The sequence below is a fragment of the Muntiacus reevesi genome, chromosome 21, assembly GCF_963930625.1.
Source record: "Muntiacus reevesi chromosome 21, mMunRee1.1, whole genome shotgun sequence".
Taxonomy (NCBI): domain Eukaryota; kingdom Metazoa; phylum Chordata; class Mammalia; order Artiodactyla; family Cervidae; genus Muntiacus; species Muntiacus reevesi.
This window is the reverse complement of record NC_089269.1, coordinates 10779941-10792729: the sequence shown is the minus strand read 5'-3', so window position 1 is coordinate 10792729 and position 12789 is coordinate 10779941. Positions and strand designations below refer to the sequence as shown.

General features: G+C 38.3%; 1 protein-coding gene across 1 annotated transcript in view; it reads left to right on the top strand.

Moving 5' to 3' along the window:
• The window catches only part of ADGRG7 (adhesion G protein-coupled receptor G7), a 55375-nt gene extending 46769 nt beyond the window's left edge, over positions 1-8606 (top strand). The window contains exons 14-16 of the mRNA XM_065913851.1: positions 912-1067; positions 3141-3297; positions 8355-8606. Of these exons, the coding sequence (XP_065769923.1) occupies positions 912-1067; positions 3141-3297; positions 8355-8606 (565 nt within the window). The remainder of the gene's footprint in view (positions 1-911; positions 1068-3140; positions 3298-8354) is intronic.
• The last annotated feature ends 4183 nt before the right edge of the window (positions 8607-12789 follow it).

Below are 12789 nucleotides of genomic sequence, written 5' to 3'. Positions count from 1 at the left end.
CTGAAGCCTGTGTGCCCGGGGTACGTGCTCTGCAACAGGAGGACCCACCACAATGAGGAGCCCACATACTGCAGCGGGAGAGCAGCCCTGCCCTCTGTATCGAGAAAAAGCCCACATAGCGACCAAGACCCAGCAGTCAGCACAGTCAGAAATGAAAAAATAATAACACAAAAACAGATGCAGTAAGATGGAAGAATTAACCAAATAATTTTAATCATTAAACTTTAACAAATGTCTATTCATGAGACAGTTTAAATAATTTATGGTATAATGAAATAATGGAATAATATACAGCTGTGAAAAATCATGAGGATAACCTTTTATATTCTGATATGGAATAATCTCCAAGATATGTTTTTAAGTAAAGTAAGAAGTATCATATGTTATCATCTGCTTCAGAATCAGGAAAATGTACACCTTTGCCAGTGTATTCATAGCTTAACTCTAGAAGAATACACAAGAAACAGTGAATACCACCAGAGATAAAAACTAGGTGACCAGGGATAGTTGTAGGAAGGGTCTTGTCTCTCTGTGATAATTTGTACCTTTAAAATTTTGAGCCATCTGAGTGTGTTACATATTCAGATATAAAATAAAATAATAATTTACTTAACATCAAACAGCTTGTAAGTGACAGAGAGGGACATTTAAATTTAGGACTGCCTGACTCAGAAGTCCACTTTCTTTCCAATAGACCATACAGTCTCACAGAGAAATTTGGCAGAATCAATGGATTTCATTTTTCTAGTCAGTTGAATTCTTGAAAATCATCTCCAATATATATATAAGGCAAAGGGATACTGACTTTTAGCAGGCCTTTCAGCCAAGTGAATGTCAGTAGTGTGAACAGCATAGAAAAGAGTTTGTATACTTTTTTTAGTTTGCTGAAATCATTTCTTTTCTCTCCACAGCTGCTGGCTGGCAACTCAAGGAAGCAGTGGTTTGATATCAAGTCCATTGTTGTGGTCATTCATTGTACCTGTGACCCTTATCCTCATCAGCAACGTTGTTATGTTTATTATCATTGTAATCAAAGTACTGTGGAAGAATAATCAGAATCTGACAAGGTAAGATTCCCAGTGAATGAGAAGTTGTCAGGCATGGTTCATATAGTACATAATATAGCACAGTAATACATTCACTGCTCCTGGAAGAGATTTCAGACTCCAGGAAAATGCAAGAATATGTGGTTTGCAGGACAGATTTTTTTCCTTACACTTTGTCTCGGAAAGTGGATCGTCTCATCTTCCAGCATTGATACTATAATGTGAGTCTACTGCATTACTTAAGTTACTTTTGTGCTAAAAAAGCCTAACTAAAAACTAAACCCAGGGGCATCAAGGAAAAAATTTTGTCTCCCAGTCCCAAATATTCATGAGATCAGATTTGAATAATTAAAAATATGAGAGGGTTGTGAGGAGATGCCAGTGACTGTATTTTCATTTCACAAACTGGTAACTGTAGGTTATATTTTACATGTATTGCCTGAATCACATAATGACTTTAAATTTTTGAAAATTAGTTGCAAACATAAAAGCTGAGAGATTTCACTTAAAAATTGTATTTCCTCTTGGAAAAAATTAGAACATCTGGCAAGATTGGGCCCACATTCCCTGCGGATAGGGTGTGCACTCTCTGGTTTATTACTTCCTGTGAACTAATTATTCCACTCTGTAACCTTTATGACCTCAATAAGTATTTTCATTGTCATCACTGATATCCAGAAAGAGCTTTGATTGGAGAGACAAAGAACAGAAGCTATTAAACACATACAGTCCTCCCACTTCCATATCCTACAGAATGAATTGGTTAGAACACAGTGCTAATGAAGCTATGAATTCAGGCTTAATTTTATAAGACTGCTAAATCCAAGTAGACTTACTGTAAGTATATCTGTGAGCTTTGTTGGTCACTAAATAGATCTATTTTGTATGAACAGATGGGTGAAAAACAATCATAGTTAGTATGAATGTAATCTTCAATGTGTACTTTACTAGTCAGGAGTAATTATCATATTTCCTATATGGATGATAGCCCATATTGAGGGGAACTGTGGGGAAAAGACTATCACTTACATTCATTCAAACATGTTTCTTAGCAGTGAAGAAAGCTTTGGTAAAGTCTTGTTAGCCTAATTGTGAATTCTTAAATTTCCTTTATACAGAGCAGTATCATTTAGGCCATAGCCATCAAAGAGAGTCATTTCAAAATTTTGACTGACAGCCCATGGTTCTTAAATTGACTTATTACAATGAAGAGTGGGTTACAGTTTAATTTTTAACAAGTTATCTTCTATTTATCAGTTCAGTTTTGCTGTATAACAAATTACCCCCAAACTTAACAGTTTAGCGTGACAGATGTCTATTATTTGTCAGACGTTTGAGTGTTGGTCAGGTGGCTGTTTTGGCCTGGGTCAGTCTGAGTGCTGGTGGGTAACCCGGGAGGTCACTTTCATGCTGATGTTGGTAGCTGACTGGTGTTGGTGGGAACTGCTTAGTTAGGGAAGCTTATCGCTGCTCCGTGTGGTCTCACTGTCCATTAAAAACCAGTCCAGGTTTCTTACCATAGTACTCTCGGGGTTTCAAAGAGCAGTAAGAAAAGGCATACTCTGATGAGCAGAATGCTTTCAAGCCTGTGTTTGCCAAACAAATGCTGATGGGATCAAAGTAAGTCATAAGGCCCAGCTCAGATACCAGGAATATAGACAGCCTGACAGGAAAGGCTACACTTTAAAGGCTTATCAACCTTAGCATGCAAAGGTTCCAGATCCCCGAAAAAGGAATTACTGATCCAGTAGTGATAATCACTAAAATAAAATTTCACTCCAAGGAAAAGTTGATTCTTTGTGAAATTTGCCTGTATTTAAGGAAGTGTTTATCCTTGAGCTTTTAAGCAGATATCATTGTTTTGTCTTCTTTCCTTCCCTTCCTTCCCTCCTTTCTTTCTCTCTCTTTCTTTCTTTTCATATACATATATTTTATCCAGGGTGACATAGGTTTTTCTACCTGAAGCATAATGTTGTTTAATGAACAGTGTATATGTGGAGCTGAACATGTATTTTCAATAGGAGGTTAACAATGATATTTAAAAATAAGAACCTGAATTGAACCCTATTTTCTTTCTTGCTTTCTCTTATTTAGCACAAAGAAGGTTTCATCCCTAAAGAAGATTCTTAGCACATTATCCGTTGCAGTCGTCTTTGGAATTACCTGGATTCTGGCATACTTAATGCTAACTGATAATGATGACATCAGGGTCATCTTCAGCTACATATTCTGCCTTTTCAACACAACTCAGGTATGCTGTGGCTTAGTCTGAAGGGAGCAGACCAAGCAGTGGCAGAGGTGACACCACCCTGGATCAAACTTTTCTTATCTTAAAACTCTCTGAAGGTCACTGCTTAGTTAACTTTAGGTGACTCTATTTTTAACGCACTTTGAGGAAAGGGGAAGAAAAATGTTTTTATGACTTATCTACTACATCATGTCCTGAGCTGGAGTTCATGGAATATAATTGCAATAGAGCTGGACCATGTTAGTCCTTCTCCAAGCAGAGGAGGTTCTGTCGAGCAGCTAGCCTGGCGCGCACCTCCTTTCCTTCTCTCCCATGCAGCAGGTCCAAGGAGCCTCACCGTGGCTCGTATGGTCAGTGTGGCTCTGGTCCCTGGAGTCTGGACCCCTGTGGGGTTGGCTGAATTTTTTCTTTCTCTCGTTTTTGAAATTTTATGATTATTTAACTTTTAAAAAACTGTACGAAGAATAATTGGCAATAATTGCTTTGAAAGGAACAGAACCTCATGAAGTTGTTTTTGTGACATACGTAGGATGTCATGTGTAGGACTGAGAAGATGCTTTTATTCTTGAGTCTTATCTCAAAAATATATTTAAAATAATAAATCTTTTAAAAATGTCATTCATACTTGCTTAAAATATCTGAATTGAAAGTTTATATTCTTTCCTTCTTTGGAAACCATTCTCTTAACATTTTGTGAGTATCCACTGTGAGAAGCTCAAAATTTAGATTAAGAATTACGGTTACCTTCTAATTTTCATCATGAAAAAATAATCATATAGATGAATCCAAATGGTAACTGAAAATAAAAAATTTCATTTGACTTCAAATGTTTTTATTCATTCTTATTTGTGTATTATTTATTATTGTTGTTTAGCTCCTAAGTTGTGTCTGACTCTTTTGTTATCCTGTGGACTGTAGCCTGCCAGGTTACTCTGCCCATGGGATTTCCCAGGCAAGAAAACTGGAACTGGAGTGGGTTGCCGTTTCCTCCTCCAGGGGATCTTCCTACCCCAGCAGTCGAATCTGCATCTCCTGCATTAGCAGGGGCAGTCTTTACCACTGAGCCACCAGGAAGCCCATGTGTTATATGGGGGGAATGTCAAAAGTTTAAGATAAAACAAGGAGGCATTATCGAAAGACTTACCTTAAGATCAGGAATTTCTCTCTGTGCTTCTTATTCTGTGCCTCTTCCTGTAGTGAACATTGCCTTTTGCTCTGATGAAATATATTACAAGGGCTTTTCCATCAGTACACGGAGTTTCATCTTTTCTGAGCTGGCAGAGTGAATTTATATTTCAGTATAATTAAAATACTCTTCTTTTTAGGTTGTTCCATATCTTGGCTATTGTAAATGTTGTTAATGAACATTCGGGTGCACATATCTTTTTGAATTATTGTTTTTGTTTTCTTTGGCTATATGCTCAGGAGTGAAACCTGCTTGATCGTGTGGTCATTCTATATTTAGTTTTTCTGAGGAACCTCCATACTGTGTCCCACAGTGGCTGCATCAGCTTACATTACCGCCAATGCCTTTTGCCAGTCCTTCTATATTGGCATGTCATGTTATTTTGACTTTTTAATTTTAATGAATTTCTCATTAATGATAGTATGTTTTTGGAGTAATTGTTTAATGGATAGTTAGTAAATACTAATGAGGACTTTTCTAGCTGATAATTTTTCTTTAGGTACCATGGCACATGGATTCCAGATTAGCTTGGCATTTAATTCTTGGCAATAATTGTTTTTTTTTTTTTTTTTCATTGACATTGCATAGACTTTACTGAGATTTTATGTTGTGGAAAAAAGCTGAGACAGGTCAGAATTTTTTTGTTCTTCTCACTCTTATATCACCCCTTAGAATATTTCTTGAAATAATTTTGAACTCATAAGAAGTTATAAAAATAGTACAGAGAGTTTCTATGTAGCCTTCACCCCGCTCCAGTGATAGTGTCTTATATGACTATAATATATATAATAACACCCAGGAAAGTGACATTGATACAATCCACATGGATTATTTACTTATAAGCTTCAAGTGTGGGGAGCTGTGTGCAGTGTGGGGAGCTGGTTGGCTGTCTGAATTGCTGCCACCACGTTTAATGTTTGTAGGACCTCGCCCTCTATCCCAGGCAGCCCTCTCAGGCATTTTTTGAGAATAATTCCACAAAACAATAGATGTTTCAAAAGGGAGGGGATATATGTATACCTATTGGGGGCAGAAGGAGAAGGGGACGACAGAGGATGAGATGGTCGGATGGCATCACCGACTTGATGGACATGGGTTTGAGTAAACTCCGGGAGTTGGTGATGGACAGGGAGGCCTGGCGTGCTGCGATTCATGGGGTCGCAAAGAGTCGGACAAGACTGAGTGACTGAATTGAACTGAACTGATGGCTGATTCATGTTGAGGTTTGACAGAAAACAACAAAATTTTCTAAAGCAATTATCTTTCAATCAAAAAAACAAACAAACAAAAAAACAGTAGATGTGTGCCTGCCACCAAATTTGAATGGCTATAAGGCAGACCTTTACTGGTTGCAACACCCAAAGGAAACTCCCCAGAAGGACAATAAGTAGTGTAAGCTTTGATTGGATTGCCAGCCGAATCATGGAATTGTCACCTAAAGTGACTGGTAGTTTAGAGAAGTATCTAAAAGAAGGTCTAGGCAAGGATATTTTCTCCTCCGTGCACAGGAGAGACATATTACAAAATAGAGACTCATTACAAAATGTTAATACTTCATGGTAAAATTGAAGGCGGTCCTTTGGTAAGAGCATTGAACTAAAAGGAGATTTAAGCTATCTTTCAGCTTTATGATTAATGATTCATATGATTTTAGGAAAGTCACACAACCTTTCTGAGTGAGGCATGTAAAATATAAAATGAAGTGGGGCTGTTAACATTAACACAGTGTTTTACAAAGTGGGCCCGAATATTGCCTACATCATAATTTACATGATGTGTTAGAATGCTGATTCCTGAGCCTCACCCCTTACCTACTCAGTCAGAACCTATGAAGTAAGAGCTAGAAATCTTCGTGCTAAACAAGGGCCCCAAGTGATTGTTATGGATACTAAGGAGTAGGAACAACTAGCTTAGTTCACCTGGAAGGCTCCTTCTAGGTTTAGAATAATCTATAGTATCCCTTGCCAATATGTATTGATCCTATTAGTCAAACTCTCGGAGTTATCTAACCATAGCACCAGGAGTCTCCTGTAATGGTATTCATATGATATGATTCTAGAAATAATCTTTTTAAGTCTTGGGGCCTAGTAGATATCAATCTGGGAGACATCCATAAATAGCTTTAATATTTTAAAATAGTCTTACACAAGAAATTGCAAAGACAGTACAGAGTTCCCCTATACTCTTTGCCCAGCTTTTCCCAATGATAATGTCTTATATAACATTGTTAAAATCAAGAAATGAACATTGGTACAATACTCTCAACTATGGATGCTATTTATTTTCCACAAAGGATGTTAATGGGGAATTATCGAGGGTCTTTTAGATGCTATCATGTACTTTATATGACCTTTGTATTACAAGCAAGAGGCAGAGTAGTTTATCAGATATTGGAGTTTTGGAGCCAAACATAGTTAGTCCCAGACTCTACTGATTACTGGTTGTGTTCATTTTAGGCAAGTTACTTAATTTATCTAAACTGTAGTTTCTTTATCTGTAACATAGGGTAATAAACCTTATTTTATAGGGTTGATATTAGGACTAAATGAGAAGGATTAAACGATGAATATTGAATGAAAAGCATGTGTCTCATATAAATAAGAATGCAAAAAGTGGTTCTATACATTTTGAAAATGTATAGGAAATAGTGTTCAGTCTTCTGTGGTTTAATTCCTTGTGCATATTTGGTCTTCTTATGTAAAGTACAGAAAAGCAGTGAATATAAGTGGCTTAAATTTTTTTTTGTCCTTAAATGTACCAAATTTCTAGTTATTTTACCAAAAATCCAAGAAATGTAGAATCATAGAATATTAGAACTGTAAGAAGAATTAGGGAACCCATGGTCAATCTACCCATGTTAGGAAACTGAAGATCACAGACATTAAAAAAAAGAACAAAGTTACTGTGGTATACTAAAATTAATATTTGGTCTTTGTCTTCCGTTCCTGGGACACAGGTCCTTTAATCTGTGGGCTCCCTGAGTGATGAGTGTTTTCTGCATGCTAGTGACTGAGGTCCCTAGACAGCTTCAGGATAGGAGCTGGTCACCAGAGAGACCAAGGCTTGATTAGAAGTTTGGAACTTCCAGCCCAGTCCCCAACCTCCAGGGATGGGAGGAGGGTTGGATATTGAGTCCTTCACCAACAGCTAATGATTTAATTGATCACATCTGTGTAATGAAACCTTTATAAAAGCCCCTAAATGAAGGGGTTTGGAGAGCCTGCAAGTCAGTGAACAGATTGAAGTGCTGGGAGGGTGATACACTCAGAGGGACCATGGAAGCTCCATGCTCTTGCCCTGTAATCTCTTCCGACTGGTTGTTCCTGACTTGTATCCTTTATAATAAAAATAGTAAGTAAAACTCTGTTGTGAGTTCTGTGAGTCCTTCTGCCAAATTATCCAGCCTGAAGTGGGGAGGCAGTAGTCAAGTTGAACAGAAGAGTGGATCCCCTGGGGACCTAATACCCATGACTGGCACCATTATGAGGGCATTCCTGTGGGACTGAGCCCTTTGCCTGTAGGGTCTGACATGGACTCTGAGTAGTTAGTGTCAGAATTGAATTGTAGGACACCCAGTTGGTATCAGAATTGGTTGGTGTCAGGAGGAAAACAAGTCTGTCCTTTGGACAGCCAACATGTGGCAAATGGGGACCTGAACTCAGGTCTCTTAAGTCTACTACTTACATACAGCTCTTCAAATAGGACAAGAACATTGCTTCAACCTTCATAGAAAAAATGTACGTAGTGGTTGCTGACTGGTAAACTCCGGTTCTCAGCCACAAAGAAGGGTGGGGTGGCAGGGTGAAATACAATTTCTTCCCTGATTCTGTGTCTCTATAATTACCTAATATTAAACTTTTATTCTGTCTGCCAGGGATTGCAAATTTTTATCCTCTACACTGTGAGAACAAAAATCTTCCAGAGCAAAGCTTCCGAAGTGTTGAAGTCATTGTCGTCCACTGCTGGGAGAGTGAAGGTGCTGCCGTCAATGCCACTGAGGCTGCGTGTGAGGATGTATAACATGATCAGGTCATTTCCAGCCCTACATGAACGTTTCAGGCTGCTGGAGCCATCTACGCTTAGCGAGGAGATGTCTGAGAGTGATCAAGTAAACCCAAGCATCTAGACAGTAAAACTGTCCCCTCTTGTGGCCCTCTTTTTATTTAGATCACTTTTTCTATTTCCTTCCTTTATTATCCAGTCTTCTCATAAAATCTCCCTCAGTATATTTTGCTTAAAGGTAAGACTTAGATAAAACTTGTTGTTTATTATCAGGAATGGTGGATTTGGTAGTTTTTCTATTATTTAATAGAGTCTTACCTCAGTGAAGTGAAGAATTCCACTCAGCTTTCAAGATAAGTCAATTATCATTGCTCCCTACATCATAAAGTCTGTGTGACAAAGTTTGATAAAAATATAGAACCTAAAACAAATTCTTTTACAATTTACCAAAAAGGACACGAAGAGAAAAGTTTACTCCCCAGAACAAAATGGTTTCTAGTCAACACTACAAGGAGTTGCTTGTATGCATCATACTTCTGATCTTTGAATATTTTAAATTTGTATGTGCTTATACTTTTATTTCCAGTCAAGAACTTTGCACTTATTTAACCTCTGGAAAGGGTTTTTTTTTCCCCTGTTAAAACAAAAAGCATATTTTATGCCCAGAGGAATTGACTCCATGAGAATTGGGAAGTGAGACACAGAAAAATGAGCTGGTTGCTAAAGCCTCTATTTCCTTCCAGTTCTTGATACATCTATCCTTTTATTGATGAAATGACAGTGAGGCTCAAAAAAATGAAAAGTTAGTCACTATCACCCCTTATGACTTCTTCTTTTTTCATTTATTTTTATTAGTTGGAGGCTAATTACAATATTGTAGTGGTTTTTGCCATACATTGACATGAATCAGCCATGGATTTACATGTGTCCCTTATGACTTCTAAAAGATCCAGCTGCTCATGAGGTTTCAAACACTTGAATTATGAATGGCTTCCTAAATAAAAAATGACCTCCCCTGGGTTGGAAAGAGTACTCCCACTGGACTTCAGAGATAGAGTCTTTGAAATGCTATGTTCTGTTTTGTCATAAACGAGGCACCTGCTGTGAGTGCCCTGAGCTAAGGGACTAACAAATGTCAAGTAAGCCGTGGCATACCATTCTCACCACGCCTCAAAGAACATGTGTTTTCTGTAGAAATGGTTGTAAATGACTGTCAGATTTCTAGGTGAGCCAAGAGCCTACTCCATCTGTAGTATAGTTGAGACCTTAAAGGATAACAGAAAATGTAAGAGAGTAAGTAAAGCGATTCTCTGAGGGTGTTTTTAGTGGTGTTACAGTCACATCCCTAGACAGGGGCTGGACTTTGGGAAAATTACAAGATGCAGTTGACCTACTCGATGTCCTGGAGTTTATATTCAGACGAAAATAAACCTTAAGTGGAGGCCGCTTTAAATGTGGGAAAAAATCACCAAAGAGCGACATTTAGCCTGAGGGTGAAACATGTGTCCCCTTGGTGGTTTTAGTTTTCTATGTACTTTTTCCAGCATTATGGGAGGTGCAGCAAATCGAAATTTCATATACCATTCCTGGGAAGGCTGTACCATAAATGCAAAAGAACCACGTACTGTGCGTGTTGTGGAGGCTGGTCAGGCAAACATTGATGTTCCCCTACCTTCCCTGAAATTCTACCTCTTGGAAATAATTCTATTGATTTAAGCCTGCACTGGTTGAGAATCTTTTTTCAGCTTAGTGATCCAACTTAAGGGGAACCACCATCCTGACTTTGGGGTTTCCTTTCCTGGGTCTTAACAATTCAGAGATTACTGTTCGTCAGTCTGAATTATTTTTTCTCTTACCCTTTCCATTTTGAAGTTCATGTTGCCTCTTCCCACCCCACCCCCACCCCCACCCCCGTTACCAACAAAAGGAGATCATTCTTGGCCAGTGCTTGGAAAACCTGGGCCAGAAGTGCTGACTATATCATACCAGCCAGGAGCTCTCTAGCCCTGTGGGGTCCCCTAACTGTGACCCTGGGCTCTTCAGGGCCTGGCTCCTCAGAGGAGGCCCAAGTAGAGCCACCAGGATTGGTTCCAACCCCAGGGGCGGGGGGTGCAGTGGGAAACATAGGGCTAGACGGGGAAGGGCCAGTTACTAAGAGAGGAAGGAGCTTCCTGTTGACATTTTTAAAAACCTGGTGCTAACCATATTATGGCAATTTTAGATCTGTATAAATTATCTTTTTCAAAAAAGCAAAATCAGTAATTCCCTGATCTATCAATAATGTGTTTTTTTTTAATGTTCCCTTTTACTCTTTGTGTGAATGCATAAGAATTTAAACAGCTGTGATTATAGCAAATGAAATCCATTCTGATTTGCCCTGACGGTTGCCCGCTTGTTGCAATAGCTGCATAATATAGCGTAAGTTCCCAAGTGCTTGTTACTGAATGTCTGTGTGCTACACTGATTTGGCCATGTCCGACCCTTCGCCCACCAGGCTCCTCCTCCACGGGATTCTCCAGGCAAGAATACTGGAGTGGGACGCCATTTCCTCCTCCAGGGGACCTTCCCAACCCAGGGATCAAACCCCCTTACCTCTCCTGAGTTGGCAGGCAGGTTCTTTACCACTAGCGCCACAAAGTCTAGATCCTTTCAATTTTTAATATTATAGTGACATATGATCAATAAACTGGTATACATTTTTCCTTTCTTTTAAATTATTTCCTGAAGATAAATTCTCAGGATGATGATAAACATGTCAAAGGGATGAACATTTAAGTTCCTTGTATATACTATTGTCTTGACAAAAATGTGACCAACGTCATGGAGTACCATAAACAGTTTTTTGTATACTGTTTACTTTGGTGGTGGTTAATTTTTTAAATTATTCATAGGTGTATGTAGTCCATTTATCAATTGAACTGTTATTTTTTCTCATAAATTTCTATGAATTCTTTTCTATTATGGCTATTAGCCCTTTATTACATTTAGTGACAATATTTTCCCCCAGTTTGTTTCCTCTCTTTATAATACAATAAAATGCTCACTCTGCATTTGATTCAAAATATCCAAAAGATTTATGGGAGCATGTAGCATTTCTTGAGTTTAAATGTCTTCATGCAGGAAGAGTATTTTGTATTAAGGAATGATTTTGTATTAAGGAGTAGGTTAGGGATTATGTAAAAACTTCTAAAATGAATAACAGGGGTATAAATATGCCACCCATGGCCAAAGGAATCATGTATTACAGACACAGGCCATCTCTCACCCTTCATTATATCGTGTAACAGTTGGGTGGAGTTCCATGACAAAGTTATTTTTTCCTCTCCAACATGCTTTCTTTTTGCATCTGTCCACCCTTTCTTAAAATAAAACACTAAATCTTGGAGAAGATCAGCAACTATTTGTTAACACACACAAAAACCTCAGGGAGATTCAAATGTTTCATATGCATCATCTGTATTACATCACTTACATTAAAATGTCTATTTGAAAAAAATATATGAAAGCTGCTGAAAAATAGAGTAAGAAAATCAGGAGGAAGAGAAAATAATCATAGGAGCAATAAGTAAGAAGAGAAGGACAAGATCAGTACCCAAGGAACATGTCTGATGAACTTATATTTTTGCTATAAAAAGTGCAGGAGACCTGAGTTCAATCCCTGGGTCGGGAAGATCCCTGGAGAAGTGAATGGCTACCCACTCCAGTGTTCTTGCCTGGAGAATTCCATGGACAGAGGAGCCTGGAGGGCTACAGTCCAAGGCGTTGCAGAGTCAGACATGACAGAAACACCTTAGCACACACGCATACAATACGCAAGTTACACAATACAAAGACAGTGCACCTTAGGAATCTTCAGTCTCTCGAGTGGGTCACTGAAGACTATTTTTGTTTGGTTTTTAAAAAATACAGAAGTGGTTTTCCTTAATTTTGGTTATTGGAGTTAATTTTGTTTTGCTTTTTTTTTTAACTTTTAAAATTAACTTCATTGCCATATAATTTACATGCAATAAAATGCACCCATTTTAAGTGTATAATTAGATGAGTTTTAACAAATGTGTACACCTGTGAAACAAGATTAAGAACATTTCCTTCACCCTGTAACCTACTCTGCCCCAGTTAAAGCTTACTTCACCCTTCTCAGCTCCAGGCAACCACTTGTCTGCTTTCTACCACCATGTGTTAATTTTGCCTGTTCCAGAATGCCATGTAAATAGGACCATATCCTGTTTTGAGTCTGGCTTCTTTCATTCAGCATAGGGTCTTTGAGATTCATCCATGTTATATATATATATCATTGGCTTGCTTTT